This window comes from Pezoporus wallicus, unplaced genomic scaffold, assembly GCF_028554395.1.
Source record: "Pezoporus wallicus isolate ANWC-B61680 ecotype Strahan unplaced genomic scaffold, APGP_CSIRO_Pwel_v1 contig_7293, whole genome shotgun sequence".
NCBI lineage: Eukaryota > Metazoa > Chordata > Aves > Psittaciformes > Psittacidae > Pezoporus > Pezoporus wallicus.
The window spans coordinates 1,602,283-1,627,365 of NW_026637242.1; the positions used below are offsets into that span (position 1 = coordinate 1,602,283).

The window sequence follows — 25,083 nt, forward strand, 5'->3', positions numbered from 1 at the left end:
ACTCTGATGGCCTAAATCCTGTCGCACTTTTTCCTTAAACCTGCTTTGCAAATGCAAATAACTGTCTGGATAGAAGACTGAACATTCACATAAGCAGAGAGTTCCAGGTTAAAAGTAAGCCTGCTAGCTAGGGGCATAAAAATAAAGCAAGTCTAGCTGGGTCAGGACACAGACAGTTCTTTAATTCCTACACATTTGCTTTAGGTAAGTATTCTTCAAAATTATGGTACTACTTTTGCTTCCTTGGGAGCAAGTTGGCCCATGAAAGAAGTGTTATTCCTAAGTACTGTTCTTGATCTTAAATTAGGATGATACAGAATTAAGTAGCAACTAAGAAAACAATTATTTAAATCAAGCTGCAAGGTACACAGATCAGCACAACGACTTGGTCATGCCTGCCTGTGGTATTTCAAGTATCACTTTTTTGTTTAAAGATAGCTTATTTATTCTGAAGAATGTATACTGAAGCCAACAGAGAGAAAGCATGGTCTAATTTAGTACATACTTCACTACTCCAGTTTCTCAGCTTTGTGTACAAGTACAGCAAAAAGACAAAGTCATCACTAGGAATAGTCTCCCATGCATTTACTTTTTTGGGGGTATGATGGGAGAGTGGGAGAAAAAAAAAATCCAAAAATTATCCAGTCATACATTTATCATTTTGCATTAAAGCCATGGAAGAAAACATACTTCATATTCTTTCTTGTTTTTCCTAGAACATAACAGGAAGGTAGGTGATATTAATCCTTATTCCTATTTCTGTTCTGAACTAAAGACTTGCAGATAGAAAGCTCATCCTGACAAGGATTACCTTTTCTTCCACTAGTTGAAGCTGTTGTTGCCAAAGTCCAAATTTTGATTAAAAAATTTAGACCTGGATCATTTCAGCCAATATTCTACATCAGCAGCAATATTCATTTTTATCCGATTAGATGTGAAAGACAAAATTAACTGCATCAGTAGCTACAGCTAGCAAAGCTCCTGGCAGTACAATGACATCTGTTATGCTATCCTTAAAGAGCTCCAGTTAAGCAGGAATAAGTTAACTGATGAAAGGATGGGGGAGGGTGTTTCTTTTTTTAATGATACAATTTGATTTTCTTCTCAGCAACATTAGGCTTTCCTCTCATGCAGCTGGTCTTGTCGTTCATATTCCTCTTCCACGCAAGTTCTACAGAGGTAGCATTCAAATCAGTATTTTAAGCAGCAATCGTTAAAAGCAGCAGCAACATAAGCCAGCCAAAGAAACCTCCTAGAAGCTGCAGATACAATACAGTTTTGTTCCTTCCTTTCACATCCTGCTTGCTGACAACAGAAATGCCATGCTAAGTGTATAAACCTGCACACAGTCCACTACAATTCAGTATTAGGGATGAGTACAATGCGAAGAAAGGAAATTCTACTTCTGCTGCATAGACTAGTCTTGGAGGGAAAAGGCTATCACATTACATAAAACAAAGGTTAAGCAGTGGTATTTTAAAAAATGCTGATGCTGAAAAGGTAAAAGATCCAACAGCAGGATGCTGTGCTACTCCTTACTTGCTATTGTATTCGGAAGAATAAAATGGCAGAAGCAGCACTGTAAACCACTTAGGAAGAAGGGGGAAAAAGCACATTCGATGGATAAACTGATACAGAAGGATGTAATTGACGATTTAGAAATACCACAGCCTTCTGTTCAACTGAAGTCACAACATGAGCAAGATTAAAGATACTTTAGGTTTGTTTTTTGTGTTTGGTGCTTTTTTTTATTTTTATTTTTTTTAACTCAACTGTATTGATTCTCCCAGACTGACACTTCAAACTGTCACTTACATTTCATCTACTAAAAATAGCTTTTCATCAGTTTCACAGTGTGAAGTCACACAGGGCAATGCATGAACTCAGTACATAAAGAGAACCAGGGCCAATATATGCAAGAGGCCTTTGATGTGATGGACACCATCAGGAAGAGAAATTAAGAGCTATTGGGAAAAACAGGTACTGAGAAAGCCCAAAACCACTTCCTTTCAAATGAAGGTAAGTTTAAATAAAAACTACTGTTAAAAATGAAGCTCTTAATCTGTTATTGTTTATGAGACCAACCTCTAACATACGGCTGGTTAATTAAACAACCATTTCCTTTGCAAGCAGAATTCAGTATTGCCTCTTTAATGCCAAATACTGGTTTGGGGTATTCAAAAGTATCTTTAAAAACTATTAGACAACACAAAACGTACAACAGAGTCCCCCAGCTTTATAAATACCTAGAAGGCCCATAAAACGAGCAAGCCTACAGTACTGGTATGCAGGATATTACTGATGATGACACCACACTGCATACTAATACATTGCTGTTATTCCACCTCTCAAATTTAATTTCTGCATGCGCTGCCACATAAAAAGCTTTCTCAAAAATTAAGAGTTGCATCTCTCAACAGCTGCCAAGTTTGTCAGTACCTGTGACCGCTTTCATTTAAGATTTTTTACTGACAGCTTCTTACACTTCATTGCAGCAATGTTACAAAACATTTCCCCCCACCTTTGATGTTGAGAGGTTATAGAATTGATTGTGATTTTTTCTTTAGCTCTGTCATAAGTGTAGAAAATATCTTCCCAGTAAAACTTGTTAAAAACCAGAATCAGTGTTGACATTCTGTTAACATCTCATTACAACGAACAAAACGCGCTACCTTCAGAAACCAAATGCTGCCATTGCAGAGAAAACCAACATTAGATTCATTCTATGACTTACATTATGGAGAAGGTTACACTTGCTTGCCTATCATTTTGTCTGTTCACAAAATGCAACAGCCAAGCCAGCTATGAAAATTCACTTCCAGGAGTTAATCCGTAACCATACAAAAATCCTATCAAATAATAAGTTTAAGCTGAAACATGCCTCTATTGATGCCACCACATGCAACTCTTTATTTCTTTGGGGTTAATCAGACACATCCTGTATTTACGCAAACCCATAAAAGGAACAGAGGACAGAGAACTCGAAGCAATTAATGTACACTAAGCAAAACCTGAGATAAAAGAGTTTATTTTTGTTATAATCCTATGATGCACCTAGTAAGTGTTCCAGTGCTTCCTTGAGGTTAACTGTCATATTAGGAGAGGCTAAATATGTATTCACATCCATCATACATAGCCTCCATTCACTTTATATAAAAAAAAATAAAAATCACCCATTAGTCCTAGTTGTCCTGTCTGGGACAACAGCTTTAGAAATTTTATTTCCCATCAACTGCTTAGTTTCTTTGCCTGGAGAAAAATGCTACATAGTCAAATTACACGCAGCCATTTCTGCAAAAGCAGCAGAATTTTTCCTGCCTTTTTTTTTTTCTTTTTCCTACTAGAAAAACCTATTCTGCTTAGAGGACAGTATGAACATAAAAAGCACAGTCTCTCAGATTTGGAGTTTCCCCATAAAACATTTGAATTAGTATAAAAATTGTATACTCAAGACGGTTACATTTCTCTATGAAAACGCAAGACCAGCATTTTAGATTGCATCCTTTACATAAGCAGGCAAATGAATAATTAACATCTGTTGAACAGACAAAGTATCTACATTACTTACACATTCATTTCTCTTCCTATATTTTGCTGTCTGCCCGGACAAATGTGATGCAGCAGAGATAAAGAAGTCAAAGGCACAAGACAATTTGTAGCACAGGGCTACAACTGACTACACTGTGTAAAATAATTCATACCATAGAGCTACAGTGATTATATTGGGGATTATTAATAAACTTGTCCACTATGAACAGTGTGGACTTCACAGATTTGCTGCTTTTGCTATGAACAGGCCCCAAAAATCAAGCTTCCTGAGAAACAGGAATGCATTTCTTGCTTCGGGAGTGTTCCATCATACTAGTACTGTGCAAGTCAAACCACTTGTTTTCTAAACAGATTCTTATTCTGGTTTTCATGAAATAAATGTACCAGATACATTTCTGGTAAAGTGTTTTTCCAGCTGCAAGTGGAAATTACTGAACAGTTTTCACCTGCCAGGGTGATACAATTTGTACCTCTTGTCAACTGTGTAACATCATTGTGAGATAATGATCACCCATATCCATTGCCAACTCTAGAAAGGATTGCATGTATCTAAAAGTAATCTTTACATATTACTTTAACAGTAGGTAATAAAAAGACCTACCAAAATTTTAATCACAAGTTGAACACATCGATAGAGCTAGCTAGTATATAGTTTGCTTCTCCGACTCAGTATCTAGCCTCCAGAAAACATTAAAAAATTACACATAGCATTGCATACAGCCAATTAGCTCATTTTTCAGTGGTTAGATACCTTTACCAAATACATTAGTGTGACTTCTCTCACCTAAATTGGTGTAATTATGCCAGTAACCACAGCAGCCAAGGTGGTGTATTTAGAATGCAGTTCCAAACCGACAGGAACAAGAACTCACAGACAGTGTGTGACAGAGGAGGAGAGGAAAGAGAAAAAAAGTATTGCATTTGCTGCATAGTACATACCCTTCTACAAGCTTGACGCTATTGTTTCAGCACAGCTATGAAAGGCCCACCCTGCAGTAATCAAAATGCACTTCTGGACTTCCGTGTGGGAAGAGGTAGGATAACAGAAACTGTTCCGTTGAAGAAACTAGTAACTTTCGAAAGCTCCATAGTAACTTGCAGGGAAGTGTAAGTTCTGGGCTGGCGCCCGCTTTTGTATTTGAATAGCAAGCTCGCCACCTGGTGGTAAAATGTTTTACTCCAAAGGTTAACGTGGACACATACACGCACACCCACCTCAGAAGGGTTAAGCATTCCCCAACCCTCTTTATTTCTAGTTTACAGAAAAACTTGCAACAGCAAAACTAATGTTTTCCTAAAATCATGATTTCTCCTATTTTCATCCATCAGAAGTCTGCCGATTTAGGTGACTATTCACAAGACTCATGTAAAAACTCTCATTATGGAGAAAATTAGTTTCAAGTAGCAGCTTCTAACTACACATTCAGCTAGGAGTCACAGCACTTGCTTATCACCCTGGTGATGAGTAGGCTGTATAAATGCTGTAACCAAAAATGCTTGATTATACTGGCAGATTCCTATTATGAATTAAGAATTAGGTACCCATTAACCATTTCTTACAACATAGTATTCATTTATACGGTATATGCCTACCGATATCTAAGCCTTCAATGGACAGAAAGCCATTATTCCTAGAGATCAAACTGAAGAGTATTCAGAATATTAGAGGTACAGAGTGATGCTTAAAAGACATGAAAACATTTATACTATGTAAATATTCAAATATAAATAGGGAATTAAAGCAAGTACTACATTGGGGTTTAATGCAGTTGTTTAAACCAGCACTACTGTCAAAAGAAGTAGTTCCCCTCATCCATCTGCATAACATTTGGCCATTCTCCCCTCACCTTCTGCTGGCACAAAGTTTAAAAGCCACCACATAATTCACCAGAAAAAGGAGCCTTTTCCAAGATGAGACATACTAAAAAAAACGAGAAAAAAAAATCTTAAATTCATCACAATACTAATACAAGGAAAAAGCTCACGTCAACTTTTAAAATTCTGGCCACGCATTTAGAAATACTTCCAGACTAAGATAATCATAACTATTTACAGTATTTCTAAGTTTCTATTTATGTTACTGTGCCATGCTTAAACTGGTCAGCCTGGTACTCCTATGAGTTAAAAGTCAGTCCAGTAAGAATTAAGACAAGCAAAGACAATGCAGAAACAGTTACTCAACAGAGCTTGAATAAGGAATTTTCCAGACATGAAGTTCAGGGGAAAAAAGAAAACAAAAAAAAAGAAAAACCCATCAATTGCCAACGTTACATTTACATGGACGTTTTAACCAGCTTGAAAGCCTGTCTGTTCTAAGTATTCAACCCTCATTCAACTTTTAGCTCAGTTCTAGGAAGAAAAAAATTCCCAACCTTTACTTGACAATTTAAACAGAAATACTTTATTCAAAACTTTTTCAGACAATAGATTAATGCAGGAAAGACATAAAAACTTTCTACATTGACAAAATTGAAATGGGTTTCCATACAAATGTAGACTATACTCCTAAAAGCCTTACTTTTGTTCATACAAATTATAAGCAAGACAAGCCATATGAAAAAGGTTCTCTGCTTGCTAAAAAAATAGTTTGAGAAACTGGTTACAATATCTTAACAATACATCTAACACATTCAATATGAACCGTCTTGCAGAAGAAAATCTAAATAAAGGAAAAGAGTACCTATAAGGAGTTTCACTGCATCCTTCATTGTCTGAGTGCATTCATGATCACCTGGGCTATGTTTTTTTCTGTATGTTTTCTTGTATTTGCTTTCATTTGCTTTGCTTGTTTGTATTTTTTTGGGGTTTGTTTCTTTTTTGTTTGTTAAACAAAGCTGTTCTTTTCTGTAGAAAAAGTTTTATAGGCTTGACTGCATTGTAGGGAAAAAAAAGTCTCTAGTATAAAAGTATTCATAGTATCATAGTATCCCCTTCCCCAACAGCACCTAACAATAAAGAGATCAACAGCAACTGACTAGTCTACAGTGGTATAACCTAAGAAAAATCGATCCCCAAAACATTGGAATATTTCTATTCCAGTAAGGTTTCAAGAAAAGGACTGGCATATAAATCTGGGTGACAGGGACATCACTTTTCAAACAGTACATTGTTCAGAATCAACAATTCACATCCTGTGAGAAAGTTACAGGTATTTCTTTTACAAAACTTCCTTTTCATTGACAAAGGAAATTAAGGCCATCAGACTCGCAGCATAAAACTTCACATACAGAAAATACAAAAATACGTTGTGCTTATGAGCAGGCTCTGTTCTGCAGATAATGTTTACCATAATTTGAGGAACTCCGCTGACTAGAAGTTTACATGATCATACAGCTTCTGTTAGATGCCTTCGAGCTTGCCTGTTATGAATAGAAAGAGTCATCTTTGAAAAAAAGAAAAAAATCCAGCAGCAGAAAATTGAGCAACTCAAAAACAATAACCATTTTTAACCTATGAAATTATTAGCCTGGCACAGTGTAAGCAAGAGTCGGCATGCAAAAATTCTACATCTGTTGTAGCCTGTATGTAAAAGAATAAATATCTATCTTTTCCTGTGAGATGTAACAGATGACATACCAGAAAAAACACAAATTATTTTATTTGAATCTCAAGTCAAGAAGCATCAGCGAGTTTAGACAGGTGGTGAAAACTGCAGGGAACACATACAAGTACCTTGTGAGTTTTAACCTAAAGAAATCTCATCTCTCCATAACATTCTTATAATTATAGCTACTAAGACACACAGTTTAGCTGAACTACACAATCCCAGAAACAAGGAGAGCAGAAAGATGCACTTTTATTGCATAACTGCAATAAAAACCTGACTCTATTAAAAGTTATGATTCAGTTATAGGCCAAAATCTACAACTGCCAAAAAATAGGATTTCCAACACAGCCAGCTCTCTCCAGTGCTTGTCTGTCTACATATACACACTTAATTACTGTTATATATTAGCTTTTCTAACTGACTTTAAGATATGTAAAAACTGAAATGTGGCCAAGTTTTAAGGCAAAGCAGCAAATGTGAACATTGCATTACAGGAACATGTGTTTCATTCCTTTTTTTCCTCTTTAGAAAAACTAGCCAAAAGAGTAAGATAATGGATAAAACTCAGAACGTGAACAATGAAGTATGTTGTGCTTCAGTATTTTCCCTTACTAGAATATTTTGTGGTCACTGCAATTTCACACCTTTCCACTCACCACTGCATTTCTTCAGGATGCACGAGACATTTATTTCTGATAGTGTCTTCAGTATCTCATTTCCTCTATTAGAGAAAATGAGATATTTCAGTTCTCAAAACTGTAGATAAATTTAGGTGTTCCTGCTTACGCCAAACGTTACCAAAACAGCTGCCCTGGGGAAGTTTATCAGGAACAGAGGGGGAAAAAAAATAAAATCCCGAAATCTTTAAGCTTGAAAAGCTCTTTTTAAGAAAAATTCACTTATCTATCAAGTGAATGTGTGAAGTAGTATTTTTATACTGGTTTTAGTAACACAGCTTCATGCTTTCAAATTTCAAATTACTGATAAAACAAATCCAAAACAAAAGAACATCCACACCTTAACAGGTATGATATTTTCCATAAAATTTATGACTTCAGGTTGAAAAAAAGAGATACATAACCTTGTTAACCTAAAATAACATACCTGCTGGTAATAAAGGCCTTGCTTCTCCATAGCTTCAGCTTCTTCTTCCTCAGCTTCCTCCTCTTCCTCTTCATGTACAGTTGTTTTAAAGACAGTGCTTCTCTGAGCAACCTCCTGCAGAGTTTTATTTTGAAGACTTAATTCTTCTAAATATTTGGTGCTAATATACTTATATTTTGAGCAATGGGAATTCCAGCTGTTGGGAAAGCTCCTTGTACTGATTTTGTCTATATACTTCTTATGTACTGCTGTGCATAAACAGCATCTATAACACTTTAGTTTTAAATACCTTACTGATTTAAAAGTCTAACACAACACTCAAAAATTCTTTCAAAATCTAGGTGTTTTTTTAATGTATTTAAATATTTTATTTTAATTGCAAGGTGTCATAGCAACTGCCCTACCCAAAGTTTTAACTCTCACCTTACCAGAATTAATGCCTCGGTGATTAAGGTTAGTTTCACTGTAGTGTTTTCCACACCCCATAAATACAGTTTTAAGAAAAGTTTACCAAAATCTTTTCTTTTCAAAGCATACTCCAAGGCATTGCCCAATTCCTGGTATGAAGTCAGTGTCTGAACAAGTCATTCTACTACTTATACTGAATACAAGGGAAAAAAATCTCGCACTTCATTAAGACGGCATTCCTAAATTGCAGTAAAGACAGACAGGGATACAGTATGATTAGATGTAAAGCAAAAGGAGAAAACTTTAGCAAGCACTCATGTGCACCCATGCATGAAGTTCTAAAAATGGTTCTACCTTCATCTTTATAAAGGATGGCACCGCACAAAGATAAGTTTAAACACAGCTTAAGTACTTTACCTCTCCCTGAGAATTTTTCAGTACAACTTTCACATCTTCACCAGTGCCCCAAGAATTCTGGTTCTTCCAGATGAGGTCAGTGGGAGGGCTAGCAGTTACTCCAGCATTCGCAGCCCAGACCTGTTAAAAGAAGTCACACTTGAGCATTAATTACTAGTCTTATGTATTTCCATGTTATTTAACAAATTAATGTAGTCTATTTAAGTGACACTAGTGAATCTCCCCCAGTTATAAAAAAATAATATGGAAGTGCACCTCTTTATGGTCAAAATGATTACTTCATATAGGAAGTTTCTGAAAAATGTAGCTTTGTCCAACTTTTTCCAAGTGAGGGATACAAGTAATGCCCAATACAAATACAGGCGATTATTTTCTGAACATGTACACAGAAAGTACAAAACTGAAAATTTTGCATCTTATTGACATGAAGTCCATTTCAACTGAACAGCTGAAGCTTGGCAACTTACTGTAACAGTCTGGCCTGCCTTTAGTACATATCTTGAGGTATATTTGTAAATAGCAGAAGTGTCTCCTATTTTTCGGATCAGCTCCCAGCCTCCCATAGGTTGATCCTAATAAAAAGGAGAAAAAGACTTCCATCAGCAGTCATTTTCTGTTACACATGTAGGGTTTCTTACACAAGGCTATGAGGAAAATAAAACTTTCAATAAAAACTTATTGCTTGATCTTCAACATGCCAATTAGAATAATGTTAGGTTTGTCTTCTTAAAGCTTTTTCAGTTCTGATGTTATGAACATGTTATATATTTATAACTTACATCAGTTTTGGTACTGCTTAGTAATGTCTGCTTACACTATTTCCTATCAGTGATAATGCTACCTGTAATACTTTACAGGTAGATCACTTGCAAGGCAGAATTCTGAAGAGTGATGTAGCACTTAGCAGGTGCTATGGAAAGCATTAAAATTAAGTAGGAAAGAGTCACTGTCAATCAGGAATACTGTATGAAAGCTTATTTTGTGACACACTAATTTTAGTGCCCTCTCTTACACAGCACGCTTTAGCTCCAACAGTCCACACAAAGGATAAAAGCTGAAAGGGTGCCAAGTATGCCTTCTATCTCTGATCAGCCCACTATATACATGTGCATCTTCAAACCTGTCTAGAGTTGTTCTTCAAGCGGATGAACTTTCCATCAATGTCTATCTCCTCAATAGAGACACTTCCAGTGGCAGAAGCTGAGTGGGAAATGCTAACACTACTGCTGGCTTCAGATTCTTCCACATCTATCCTCTTCCTCTTCCCTCTGGTTGTACGCACACTACGGCTTGACGAAGCGCGTGAAACAGTCACTCGGGAAGATGGGCTTGCAGAAAGTTGCAATCTATTGAAGAAATACACATCCATCACGTTTTGGTTTTACTTTTTCTACATTTTATTTTATAAACTTCCCTCTCTTTCTCTTCTTTCCACAGAATTACAGAGCAAAAAGCTACAGGAACATGGTAAACAAAGTGTGTTACACAAAAAAGTGAAGCCTTGGGTACTTTTTGGAGAATTGAATGACACGTTGTCAGCTTATTAATACTTTTGGAGCACAGAATTCTGAAAGCCTACTACATTAAGATTATAAAGGCACCTCCATCCATCTGTTAAAAGACTGCATTCCTGGGTAGATAGAACAAGTTCAGAAAACGCTCTTAGGGGAAACTTAAGCCATTGTAGAAAATTTATGCAAAAAACCAGTGGCAAAAACTTTTTCCGTTTCATTTCCACACTTGAGGAAAATCAGCCTGGATCAGTAGGATGCCATTCAGAAAATGGTCAAAATGCTTTAAAGTGACAGCTGTGACTTATCAGGCAAAAATTTTCAGTATGGCTGAACTCTGAGGTCAGATGTGGAAAATGTAACTAGCTGATAAGCTGGGCAATCAAATAGCTATTAAAACTTTACTCAAATTATTCTATACTTAAACAGATTTGACGAACAACTAAGGAGAACGTAATTAACTCCAAAAAATAATATTAACCATAGCACGAAAGAGACCTAAAAATTATTTCATAAAAATGATAATTCATTATATCCTCAGTGCTTAATAAAAAAGTAATAAAAGAATGGTATTTGTTCCCTTGAGAGCTATTGGTCCGATACTCGAGCAGCCTGGTCTCATGGACTTATTTAGAAGTATCAGAAGGATGGTGCAAAAACAAACAGTGCCTAGGAACCTATAGTAAAACTCCTAATAAATACATTACCAGTAAGAACTACCTTTTAACACAGAATGGAACAAGCAAGGAAAGCACTTATACCGCATTTGTTGCTACATTCTTTCATACCTCTCCTCTTCACCCTCAAGCAATTTCCGGTATGCACTGATCTCCATATCAAGCGCCAGTTTAACATCCAGAAGTTGCTCATAGTCATCCAGCTGCTCCTGCACCTTACTTCTTAACTCGGCCATTTCTCTCTCTTTCTCAGACAGTAATTTGTGACAGTTTTCCCGTTCCTTGGCCAAGCTGTCCTCAAGCTCTTGCACTCTATCTTGCCACGCTCTAGACTAGAAAACATCAAAAACCATCAGTGATGCAAAGGAAAGCCCCTCCAAACCTCCATGCAGTCTGCTGTTCAGCTAAGATGAAAATAGAACATTATGTTAAGCATCCTTCCCCATCTCTGAATTCAAACTCATATTTTCATATTCATGTTCTCCACCTTATCTACTAAACACAACACCTAAGTTCGAGTCAAACCTTTGAAAGACACACTTTGAAAGACAACCACATTTTCCTGGGATCTGAAAATACATTACTATGCTTGAATTTACTCAAGTTGAGAAAAATTGAGCTGAAGAGTCAAACCATTTTGAAATGTGCTGGACAGGTAACAGAATCAAAGCACAGCTCACTGTACTTCAGATCCTGCAGTAAGTAATTGCTCTTTACCTTTGAGATGTCTGCTTCCAATTCCAAATTCTGGGAGGAAGCTTCTCTAAAGGAATAGGGATTGCTGCCAGTGAAAGCCTGTCTGCCTGAAAGCCTTCAAGCCTTGAAGCCTTGCTGAAAGTACAGTCCTAACTGTTCCATGAAGAATGAGATTTTTAAAGCCACATCAAGTCAGTACAACTTAATATCATACATACAAAATAGAATGCTTATCAAAGAAAGGCCAAATGATGACATCTTTAAGGTTTCTTAAAAGTATGCTTTATTCTGTTTGATAGTCTTTGAGGTTTTTTTTTTTATTAAAAGACAAATAAAGGAACCACATTGTCTGATTAAGTCACTGAGTTTGCTGTGCAGGCACTCTACATAGGAAATCACAGCTATTAAAGCTTTATAATGCTATATATGGACAATGAAAACCTGCACTCGAAGTCTGACACACAGGCCCAGTGTCTGGTTGTCAATGTTAGAGTCATAGAGTGTCAGATGGAAGATCCCACTGAAAACTGCTACAAAGTTCAGTGCTGGCAACTCAAATCTGCTGAGTTGTCTTCTTCCAAGAGAACAAAGCTAAACTTAAAGCTAGCAAATGGAAAAGAAACCTTTACTGGTTGACATCACTAGCCCTACAAAAGAAAAAAAACACAACAAAAACCCAACCAAACCACCACCACACAACAAAAAAAAAAAGACAAGACACACACAGACAAAAAACACACCAAACAAAAAGTCACAACAAAAACCAAAAAAAAACACTACACAAAAAAAAAAACTCACAGCAACAAAATAGTTTTTGGTGGACAACTACAGACAAACTGGCAGAAGTTGGTTTTGGTAGTCCTGAAGTTAACAACCAACACCTCTGCAAATTCAGAAGCAAGTTTTCTGAACCCAGCTGTCAGTCACAAATAAGCAATAGAACACAGGTAATTACTAAATTGAGAAAGAAAAAACCCACCAACATCAGAAATGCCTGAACCCCCAAAAGAAAGGTGATGGTAAACTAAAGGCAGAAATAAGAGGTAAGTGGACAGAAGTCTCAATCCAAATCTTGTGTAACCTCATGTGCATTCATCACCTATCTTTTGCAGACTAATTTGCCTATATAATGGTAAAACCTGGAAGATTCATACAAGTATCTGCCAAGTTATTTTGATAATTATGAAATAATACCCCCGAATTTATATTCTTCACTTTAAATACACAGAACTTTGAAGACCTAAGAGTCTACTGTACAGGAGTAATACAATTCAAACCTTATCACAGAAAGAATCAAAGCTAAATCTTACTAATATCTTATACTTTTCAAGAAAATAAATGTTTTTGTTGCAGTTTCAACTGATTAGTAAATTACAGAACCCCATTCCAGAACCAACTCCTAACACTTAATGGTCAGACTTGCTCTTAAAGGTCTTTTCCAATCAAAGTCATTCTATGAAAATCCAAAATGAAAATCCGAAATGCACTGCAGTACACATGATGTTACTCCCATCAAATAACCTAGCACTGAACATACAGTTTGTCATAGGTTGCATCATACTTCTTTGGGTGTGATCTATATGCTCTGTGATCTGACTAAGTCTAATTAGTTTCTGCTCAAGACTCTGCTCTACAAATACTCAAGTATAGTTATTTGACGCATTTTCAGTCTCACTTCACCTTAATCCTGGTAATGATCCATTAGAACCCATACCTCATTCTCCCACTCAGCTCTGAATTTATCAGCAAAGGTGCACTTTTTTCCCCTGGTACCAAACATCTATGTGCAAAAAAACTTTAACCTTCTGTGGACAGAAATAAAAGACAAAAGTAGTACTCGCCAATCTATGTTCTCCCTCTTTCATCCTCGATAAAAATATTTCTTAGGCATTGCACCTTTGAGATGCTTACTGCCCTGGCACCAGAGGGGAGTCTGCGGAGCCCCAATCAACTGGTTGGTGTGCACTGGAGTCCTGTTCAATCCATTCCTCTGCTATTGAGATGGCAAGACAATCTGGGCAGGCTTTATGGAAGTGCCACCTGGGGTTTCAAAACTGTTGCCCCTAAAGCAGAGTTCAGTGTGCAAAAGTCAATCAATACACTGAGTTGAGACATTCGCCCCTATTACAATTCTGTGCAACCAGCATACCTTCTAAGAAACAGGTATTTTTTTCATACAAAATCCTTTCATACAAAATTCTAACAAGGAAGGAACCACATAAGTGATCAGTTACCCACATTTTACGTAACAAAAATGTAAAACACACATGTCTCGATTTTTACCCAGGTCATTATACCAAGCTGGTCTTATATTTACATAAGAAATCTCCTCCTAGAGGTGTGGTTTTTAATATTATAATTATCTAAGGTAACTAAAGGTTATATCTTCATCCCATCATCTACCATTAAGATCTTGCCTAACTTTACGTCCTGTTGCAGCTCCTGCTTAAAAAATAGCTATGCTTGAAGTACTTACAGCATTCTACTTCTAAGGACTTCCAGCTCCTGTGCTCCCATTCTGTAGTCTCAAAACAGACCATCATAATTGCTCATTTTGTAAGTTTTTAACCCCTTTCAAAAATCAGTAAGTTCATTTTTTTTTTGTAAGACTTCTAGATGCAAACTGAATCTAGGGTTAAAAAAGATAAACAGAGAGAGACTGCATATTCCAGTTCTGGCTTTGAATGTGGAATCCTATGCTAGACTGCCCAAGTTACTACGGAAAAGAACTAAATCACGTGTAATGTCAAAAGCTTTGAACATAGAGCTATTGTCTAAAATTGTCACACCTATTACAAAAGTCACTTAAGAGTACTGCCTTTCAAGTACTCATTCTGTAGCAGAATACTGCACCCAAAAAAAATCAGCTTTGTCAAAAGCAGGCATTAAGAAATTTGAAGAAGTACAGAACAGTAGAAGACAAATGAAAATCATGATGCTGAACATACTTACAAGTTAAGGGAAAGTCCTTTAATACAGAAATTGACATCTGTAATAAACAAGACTGAAGAGTCACAAACAGCTTGTTACCTCTTTCTGAAGGCTGGTGAGATGGGAAGTCAGAGTATCAATTCGTATGTGACTTTCATTCAGTTCTTCTCTTATCAAATTGGTTGCAGAACTGCTCATTTCAGAGGACAGTTTAGCGTTCTCAAGCTGTAGTAGAGCAAGTTAAAACATCAGTTTCAAAGTAACTTTTATTACAAGAATGAGTCACTAAAAACCACATGAAACACTAAGCCACAAAGTTCCTCTCTACGGTTCTAACACAATGAAACATATGTTTTGTTTTTTTAGGGTTTAGGTATGATGGCTCAATTACCATGCTGGACTGCCCCACCTGAAATCACAATCCTCTGAATATTTATTCTAGGATTAAAAAAGTTTCCCTTGAAGACGTCACTGAAGTTGGACTGTGAAGTTCAGTTTTCATGTTGGCCAATGTTTAGCATTGTATATTTATTTACTGTAATTAAATTACTAATTCTCTAGAAAACAAACCTATGTTAATTTTCAGACAACCTAAGCAAATTGGTAATGTGCCTTCAGATTACAATTCCAGTGTCATAAGTCACTACTGCTTCATAGTAATATCATCATGCTGAAGAGAGGGAACAAGAAAGCTTCAATTATGAAAGGTCTATTAGACTAAAATATAAATTGAAAAACTTTTTTCTCTATTTTACTTAAGATTTTCCAAGTCAGATGTAAGCCCCAGACAAGCATCCGCACTCTGTTAAGACTGTAGAACTAAAAAGACAGAACTATGATACTAGATTCAGCTTGTATCAACTTTTCTGCTGTAACATCCCACCTTGCTCTAAAACATACGAACTGCAACAAGTATAGCCACAGAAACCAGTTTCAGTTGAGACATCAGGATCCCTCCTGACAGAAGTGCTGAACTGTATTAGAGGAAGGAAATTATGAAGTACAACTCAGCTTGAGAGTATGCTTCCTCTCTAGAAGAGTGAAAGCAGGTATCACTGCGTGTGGTAAAGTTTCCACACATTATGTACAGGGTCAGAGGACTCAGGAAGCTATCTTCTCAGCAAGCCCTATTATGAAGTAAGTTTCATTAAAAAAATATAGGCCATCTTATTGATCATCAAGGCTATGTTACAGTTGATATGTAACAACACATAAGTTTTCTTTGAATTCACAGCAATCCCAGAACCAAGTACCTTTTCCACACGCTTTGCCTTCACATGGGGCTTCTTAATCAAATGATACCAGAAAATGCAAGTTCACATTCAAATGCATGGTAATTTTAAACCAAACTCCATAATAAACTCCTCTGAAATGCATATCTTTTCATCAAATAAAACAAAAAAGTACATCAGACAACTGCATGAAAACACGTTCTCACTTTGGCATAGTAAGTCTGTTCAAGCTCTTCTTTGTATAGCTTCACTTGTGCATCGTGCTCCATTCTTATTTCACTAAGGGCTTGGGCCAGTTTATGTTCATATTCAATTTGGCGCCCAGAATCAACTTCAACCAAGCGAGTCTCATGTTTCCTTTTTGTTTCATTGATTTCCTAAGAAAAACAGAAAAATTAGATTCATTGGATACGAGACAAATTTCAGAAGACTATCTGCTGAGTGGATAGTGATACAGATTTCAGCTAGCTTTGTGGATCAGCATTGGTTTGCTTCACATTGAAACTTTCAGTAGCAACACAGAGCCATCTGTTCACTCTGATATGCCAAGGTACTTTACTTTGCAATAGCCAATAACTGAAATAAGAGCTAGGATACTATCAGCATGTAAAGTCACATTCCTGAGAGTTATCTGTATTTTCACCAAATACACCTCAATACGGTTAGATTTTAGGAAGACATCCTCCCTTTCTTCAGGTCTCTTCTACGCCTGTACAAAACTAAAATAAGGTGAAATTAAACAGTTACTTTCACAAATCAGCATTTTCCTCATTTATTTGTATGCTTGCCTGTGGTCTCTGGAAAAAAGATTCCAACACCACGAGCAAAGCTGAAGATGCACCTTGCAAGGAAAATCACAAAACCACATACAGAACAAAGGACAGTGTGGCTAAGTACATTTGTTACTGCTCTGAGGTTCCTTCTGGAAAGCCTTCAATAACTGCAAGTGAAAGGGAGTCAAGAAGCTCTAGAAGACAAATCTACTGTTTCCATTATTCAAAAGCATCCAACAAGGAAGTTTCAAAATTAAAAACCAGCAAAAAATAGCATCTGCTTGAGTGTCCCTCTCCACTTTATTTCTCAGAAAGGGATTATGCATGAAAATTGACCTACTTTCTCATTGCTGTGAGATGATGTGCACCATGGGCATAACTTAATATGAAACATGACATATGAAGTTATTTTATGACAAAGGCTAAGAAAAAAATATCTGGAAATCTTCCAGCTAGAATACAGGCAAACCCTGCTCCGAGTTACAGTTCAGACCTCCCAAATTAAACTATTTCAGTATTGCAAGAATAATCCCCCCAATAGTCTTCTTTCCTTTAAAGGTGTGAATTCTTGAGACTAAAGCATTTACCTCCTCATACATATTTTTACGGAATTCCAAGTCCTCAATGAGACTCTGACAACGGTTTTCAAGATCAACCTTCTGTAAGGTTTCATTTGCAAGCTGTTCCTTGACAGCAGCTGAAGAAGCTTCAAGCTTTAAGAAAAACAGAAGAATCAACACAACGATTACGTAGCAGAACTCATATAACACAATGACCTCAGCTACCTAGCAGTACACCTAACCATGTTATGGTTGAATTTGACAACCAAATCCAGTATTTACACCACTAATGTCTTTTCTACCCTTGCAATCACTTCTACAAGTGAATTCTAGATATTTTACATTGGTAAGTAGCATTAAAATGCTACTTAACAACTTTCCATACAAAACTTCAGGTTTTCTACATGGCAAATACCAGTTTCCTGGTCTGCTCAACTCATCTTCTTGAGTTAGTGTTACTTAAGATCAAATTATTTGTGTCAAAGGGTTAACAAAATTTGCACAAGACTTCCCCCTCTTTGTTTTATCAGATGCTCAGAACATTGGGAATCACAAGCAGAACGAAAAGGAGGGCAGAGAGAATCACAAACTTATTTGTCAGTTTTTTGCATCTGCATTGTGAAGTCAGCTTCTGCCCCAAAACAGTTCCACAATTTGCCAAGCTTATATTGACTCTTGACCCGTTTCTTTTGACACAAGTAACATCCCTTGCAATTTCAGAGTCAAAATCTTAAAAGCAGTCTATTCCACCATTCATGTTGTTAATAAGCTGAACAGTACTGGACAGACACCTACTTACTACTGCTTCCAATGTCGACAGTAAACCAGTTTGTTCTAGCTGTGACTAGATGGAAGGCTGGCATTCATTTTTTGGCTACAAGGCTGCATTTTGCCAGAACGTCAGCTCTCACTATAGATTTTTATATTTAAAAGTACCTCATTTGCTGAAAGAAGGTCGGTAGTTAAATATTTCCTCTCACCTGTACCATTTGATCTCTTAAATCATCATTTTCTTCCTCCAGGCTTCTCTTATCACCAAGTGCTGTGGCCAGTGCAGCTTCTTTAGAATTGAGGGCTGCTTCAAGCTCTCTGATTTTTATCTGAGCTCCATTGAGGTCTGTTTCTTTTTTTTCGTAGCTGCAATAAATCACAGAAAGTGGTAAGAAAGTCTAGAAATGCTCCCAAAGTAGACTACTAAGTAATAAAACAAGGTGCAATCTGAATCTTATTGAGACACACAACAAAAACACTTTGTCTTGGCTTAATTTACCTAATTAAAATCAACTCCTTTCTGCTTTCTCATCTGACAAGCACTAGCTTAGCATTTCACTTGGCTGTAGAAATCTAAATATAGGGGAAATTCAAGAGTGTCAAACAAGTCTGAGACACATACACAGAAAGGGGAAACTGTTTATTAAAGGTTTCTCTTGTTTTCTCTTTAGCTAGTCACCGTTGAAACAGCCTACCTTCAACAGTATCTTAGTAGGAAGAAATAAGCTCTCTCATCAGAAGGCTCTTTCCATAGGGTGGAAAGCAGTAAATTAACTTCATAGTTTTTTATCCACTCAAGAACTTGTGCAAATAGCCCATTTCTAATTAACAGACCAACTCCTCAATGAAGATTTTATGTTCCCTGTCTATAAAGAAGTCCTTCATAAGCAGAAGCTGTATCACTGAAAATTGCTTTCTAATCATGCATAGTGCCAAAGTTACACAGCATTGAGGAAAGATACCCAAATCCTGCCTATACAACAGTATGCTGAACCACTGAAACTGCACTGGTGCAGAGGTACAGGTGTCCTCCTTTACAAAAGCAAACACACAAGATTTTCAAAATACTCAAATTATTTTTCATTCCTATATAAGCAGTCAGTGTGTAGAGGTTTATTCCCCAAAACAGAACATGCAAACAAATCAGTCAAATGAGAAAAGTACTGCAACAGAAAACCACACACTTCAGCCTGAATTTATTAATTACTCACAAATAATTCTATGACAGGCTACTATCAAAAATGGGGAAAAGGAAAATAATACTCAGTAATCAAAATACTGGCACAAGCAGTTGTGTTTAAATGCGTAACACAAGCTGATTCTTTTTCTCTCTGGGATAATCACATTTCCCTACTAAGGGCAGTAGCGTACGTCAGTTCTAGATGTCTATAATCAACAATTGATTTTATGGGAAAGGACAGATTCAGGCTCAGTAAGACCACAGCTAGCACATTCTTCAGTTTTTACATTTTTTGCAGAAGTAAACCCACCCCCCCCCCCCCGAATTCACAACACTAAACTGAGAAGACTGAAAATTGGATGAAGACTCTTAAGAACAAGATTCAAAACTGTCAAAGCATTAACACATTACTTTTAATCACTCTATTGCCTATAAGAAATAGGAATGCTTCTCAGTGAAATGAGACTAATGCTAAAAATAAACACGCAATTTTAAAAGGAAAGATTCTCAAATTTAAAAGATACATGCAACATATGTAATTAACATCATCCTCAAGAGAGACTTGCAAAAAAACACCCGTAGACATAAAAGTAACGTTTCAGCACTACAGCCAGAAGATGGCAGGCTTTACATAACAGACTCAGCTCCCCCTAATCCGGTTCCTGGTGAGTAAACACCACACTTAACTAAACGGGTAGACTGCAAGAACCTAGACACACACAAATACTCTTCTACCCTCAACTACTTTTTTCATTTCTGCTGCTCAACACTACCCAGTCCCTCCATAGCATTTTACATACCCCTGCTTAGACCCAACAGTTCACAGCAGTTAGGTCCACAGATAGGGCAAAAGCACAGAATTTACATTTTGATCATGTGGACTCCTAGTTCTAGCTCTTAAAAATTATTCACTGATCTCTGCCCTGTCTCTCCCCTCCCACCCAGGCCTGTACGAACTTCACTATGCAAGGAAGCTGTGCAGCAGAGGATAAAAAAGAGGGAAGGAAATGTGTCTTGCTATGGTACATCTGCAATAAAATCTCCATTACCTATTAGGGAGGTATGAAGGCCCACATCAGGCCTTTGTCATTTGATCACTCCTGGATAAAACTTTATTCAAAACATGGAGACGCTGCTTCAGACAGGCTTTCTCACAAGACTTCATGCTGAAGCCAAGCTGGATCCTAAAACCAGAAAGTCGCACACACACAGGCTGCAGTGTGCTGCTCCACACACAACCCTAAATTAACCACCTTATCTTGGACTTCAAAACAGGAAGATTCCCCAAGTAAAGTTACTTTTTTTTTTAATGCAAATACCTCTACCAATTACAAACTGGTAGACAGCTGAAAAGCAGCTCTTGCAATTGGGGCACGATAGAAAAAGATGTATAATATGGACAAACAACAACAATATGATTAAAACCCAATACACTGCTTGTACCACTAAATTCGGTATTACAAATTTCATCAGATCAAAGTACCCTTCTGGCTTGTTTGCAACAAGATGACTGTGAAGCCATCCTACATTTAATGTAAGTGAAGTCACAGAAGGGGAGAGGGGAAGACGGATTAAAATTAAGCACTATTAGTGTCAAGATTTGTCTAACTATGTGTTTGGATGGGCCGTCTCATTCTCAGAATGAAACAGAAACTGGAGCTCAACACTTCAAACGCTGACAGCCAGATGAAATCTCAATTCAGCAGTGTCATTCCAACCCTAAAGGAATACGGGAAAGTGAAATAAGATCAGAAACGCCTCTGTGAATTAGAAAAACCAAACTTTAAATGTATACAACATATACATCACCCTTACACCTAGTAATTTTTATCATTGAGAGTATCAGTCTCCTCCTTATTTCTCTGGGTGCTCTCTTACAATGCACATTAGAAGACTGTCAGGTTTCAGATTAAAGCTCAGCAGTTCTCTTGCCAGCAATCTTCACCTTCCCAAAATCACCTACAATAACGAACACATGCTTTGAAACATTTCACATCTGCTTCCTCAAACAGCTCCTCGAGCTCTTATAGCACACCAAATATGCGCCACAGGAAACCCTGCAACAGCTGTTACAACTTTGCTTGCATTAAGATAACATTGTTCTTCTGAGTTCTTCGCTCAGGGTACCAGCTGCAAAATGCCTCACACTTGCACAGTAATTCAAGCCACAGGCTCATACTGTTACGGATATTCTTTTCACTGCCTAATCCCACTGAAGAAATTCATTTAAGAGTATTGAAGGAAGACCAATTGAAGATACAAAGCAAAAGAGCCAGAGAAATAATCTCTTCAACATTAAAAATGCATAAAACTAGTTCCTTGCCACAATTACATTTACCATAAACACTCCGTCACTGTCAATAATCTCTTTGATGTAGGACCTTCATGGGGCACCAAGAAGTAACCACTAGAACAACTAGACTCACTAATTAGAAACTCAATAGTTTTGTTGGGGTTTTCTTTTTAAATAATAAGAGCTCAAGTTTATATTGGAGCTGCCTGCAGACATATGAAAACATCATTATGCTGGTTCACACATATCTTTTTCCATTATGAAAAATGATGGCTGAGAATGTGTTTAACTGAAAAATCAAAATTAACAAGTTATACAACAGTAAAGGAAGATTAACAGCTCTGCTGGTTTTTTTTTCAACATCAATCCTTACACAACATTTGTGATCTCAAGACTAAGACCAGAATGGCAGGTGGGCTTCACTAATGAAAAAAAAACAAACAGAAGATTCTTTTTTTGCTAATGGAAAGCTACAGCAGTCACAGAAATCAAATTTAAGGTAAACACAAGCAAGGAAGCAAATCAACAACTGAATCAAGTCAAATGTGCAAGAAGCAAAATCTAGTAGCATAAATCAGTCCATTGCAAGGGTAGAGATCTTGGCATTGCGCCAAAGTTTGCAATCCTGAGAATATCTGGTCACAAATTTACCTTTGCTTACATTTAAATATCTAGCGAAATACATTTATAGTTACATTTTTGTTTAAGAAAATTCCTACTTGTTACCTACTCGCGTATTTTTTTATTACGATATTAACATCTTTCAGAAAGGACATTTAGAAAGCCTAGACCCAAGACAACCACTATACAAACTGTCATCACTCTGCATTTTTCCTCCTGAAGCGGCTTAAACCAAACGGACAGGGTCATCTGTCTATAACGAGAGTGGTGGTGAAGGGTCATCCTGATTCAAACCCAGGATGAATCTGGGCTAAGTTCCGAGGGTGCCGCCAACACTCGTTCACGCGGAGAGCTTGGTCTCCGTAGCGGGGCACTCGGGCGGCGGCTCTCTGGCAGCCAGGCGACAGGCACCGCCATCCTTACGGCCGCAGGCGAGGCCGGCAGGCGCGGGGCGGCGCTCCGGGGGCCGGGCCAAAGCTTCCCGCCGGGGCGGAGCAGGGCAGCGCTGCCGCTCGCTCATTCATTCAAAGCCGGGACGGGCGGGCGAGAACTGCCACTACGGCGGGCACCGCTCAGCCCGGCCCCCGGCTCCCCCGTATCTCCTTCACGCGTACCCTCTCTCACCTGCCCAGGAGCTGCTCATAATCGGCGCGGAGCTTGCTCAGTTCGATCTGCAGCCTGGCCCGCTCCCGAGCGGTGTCGTCCAGCGTCTGACGGGCGTCGGCCAACTCGGTCTCGTAGACCGCCTTGAGGCTGGCGACCTCGCGGCCGCGCACCTCCTCCCGCTCCGTGACCTGCAGCTGCAGGGAGCTGTTCTCCGTCTCCAGGCTCCGCACCTTGTCGATGTAGACTGCCAAGCGGTCGTTCAGCTGCCGCAGCTCCTCCTTCTGCTGCAGCCGTAATTGGTGCGTGGGACTCAGCTGCAGGGAGGCCGCGGAGCCCCGGCTCCGCGACCCCAGCGGTGTGACGGACGCCATGGCGGAGAGGCGAGAGAAGCGGGAAGACGGGAGACCGGACGAGAGACCCCGCAGCAGTGACAGAAGCACACCAACACCGGCAGGTCGGGTCGGGAGGCGAGCGAACAGCAACCCAGCTACCGCCGCCTCCCGCGATACACGAACGATGCCCGCCCGCAATTGCTCCGCTCGGCGCCGCGGTCCAATATGGCCGGCTGTCGCCCAGCCCCACGCCCACGTGACCAGCCGCAGACCAATCGCGATCCGAGGCGGGACGCGCGCCGCGTCCCGCCGCCGGCTGGAGACTCAATTCAAAACCCGCCACCGCCCGCAACTGTCAGCCGGCGCGTGAGGCGGGCCCCGCCCACACCGCGGTGCTGCTGAGGAGGCCGCGCGCGGCGGCGCCTTCCTTTGTTGCCGCTTCCCGGCTCAGGACAAAGGCAGCCGGGCCCCGGCGGGTCCATGCGGCCGCGCCGCCTTCCGCCGCCCCGCAGGGCGAGGCGGACTCCCCTAGCCCCCGGGGCCTGCACCCCTGATCTTGCACACCTCCCCGCCGGCCTCCCCTGCTCTGGCCGGGGGAGATATTCTCGCTCGGTAAGAAAAGTGATCTTGCTGCGCCAAACGTTTCCTAGCCCGCATTTACTCTTCCTCTTCTGTAGGCTGTAATTTGAAAACTCTCCTGGTCCTGCAAGTGCCTGAGCGCTCGTTTTTGAGCTGCCTCAGATTAATACTCGTTGCAATATTCAAAATGCTCAACCCAGGTTTCAGTGTTAGTATTTTAATAGTCTTTATCTGATGTCAGTCTGGCTCCTAAGGGTTTATTGTGAGTGAGATGTTGTGTCCTTAATTAGAAGTTAAACATTAATTTTTCAGGAAAAACATGAATCGTTTGGTGCTGCAGCAGCAAGGAGTGAAAAAGCCACATTCATAAGTGTGGAACTGAGCCCACTGAAGCTTTTGATTTATAGCTTTTAAATAACCACTGTCCCTTCACAAGCTACAATGTTGGCTGCATCTTCTGGGGGTCCATTTATGTGAGGGACCACTGTGCACTGCAGCTGTACATCAGAAAGTAGAAACCAGGAAGAGGAACACGGTGAGGAGTTCTAAATCTCAAGTGTAAACCCAATTGTCCTCACAGAAATTCCTGTAGAGAAGGCTTGTCAGCAGGAAAACACTAAGGTTTCCTACTACTTACATTTCCTTAAAGTCTTTTAGTAAGGATCCTTCTAGAAGAAGCACTTACGAGATTCCAGAAACCAGGTAGTTTTCCACCAGACTTGAGATCGCCCCTGTGGGATCTGGGTGCCCCTTCACAGTTTATGGACATTCATTCTGCGTTCAGCTAGTTTAGCAGAACATTTTTTGCACATTTCCACCAATAAGAAACACCCCCTCAAACAAAAAGGTAAAACAAGTACTCCTGTCACAGGGGTGTATACAACTATAGGCTTTTTCCCACACGGTGCCTTTGTTGACACAAACCATCATCTGTTGTTCCTTTTTTCCTCCTCTGCCTGCTGTTACAATTTGCTGTTTTCCAGCCCTTTGGGAAAATAGTAAAGCTGGCTAAAAAGAGGGACAACAGCTGAGGAAAAGGAAAAAAACACCCACAAAAAAAAAAAACAACAACTCTGTAGCACCTGCTGCAACATAAAATTGTCAACAAAGTAGGATTATAGCCCAAGGTAGTTTTACACTGCAGCTGGCACTAGAAAAAAAGGATCTGTATTTACAGGCAGTACAAGAGGCAGACAAAATTTGGGAGATTTTATTGTTGTAAGAACTGAGCCCTCTGAGGTGTTTAGTGCTGATTCTGATTCTGTCTACTCCCAGGATTTAATTTAGTGCTGGGTT

At 38.9% G+C, this 25,083-nt stretch overlaps 1 protein-coding gene across 1 annotated transcript; it reads right to left on the reverse strand.

Moving 5' to 3' along the window:
- Nucleotides 1-6,636: 6,636 nt before the first annotated feature.
- Nucleotides 6,637-23,279, reverse strand: LMNB1 (lamin B1). The gene is made up of 11 exons (XM_057404402.1): nt 22,895-23,279; nt 18,386-18,542; nt 17,433-17,558; nt 16,279-16,449; nt 14,940-15,065; nt 11,325-11,545; nt 10,146-10,371; nt 9,493-9,597; nt 9,026-9,145; nt 8,201-8,314; nt 6,637-6,908 (listed from the first exon to the last, which is right to left on the reverse strand). The coding sequence occupies exons 1-11, from the start codon at nt 23,245-23,247 to the stop codon at nt 6,867-6,869; spliced, it is 1,761 nt and encodes a 586-aa protein (XP_057260385.1). The 5' UTR covers nt 23,248-23,279; the 3' UTR covers nt 6,637-6,866.
- Between the last annotated feature and the right edge of the window lie 1,804 nt (nt 23,280-25,083).

Excerpts from the sequence above, each read along its gene's own strand:
- LMNB1 (XM_057404402.1), bottom strand. The coding sequence starts at position 23,247 with ATGGCGTCCGTCACACCGCTGGGGTCGCGGAGCCGGGGCTCCGCGGCC. Across the intron at positions 18,543-22,894 it reads TATGAGCAGCTCCTGGGCAG|CTACGAAAAAAAAGAAACAG; the intron begins GTGAGAGAGGGT and ends GATTTATTGCAG. Across the intron at positions 9,146-9,492 it reads AGGCAGGCCAGACTGTTACA|GTCTGGGCTGCGAATGCTGG; the intron begins GTAAGTTGCCAA and ends TTCTTTTAACAG.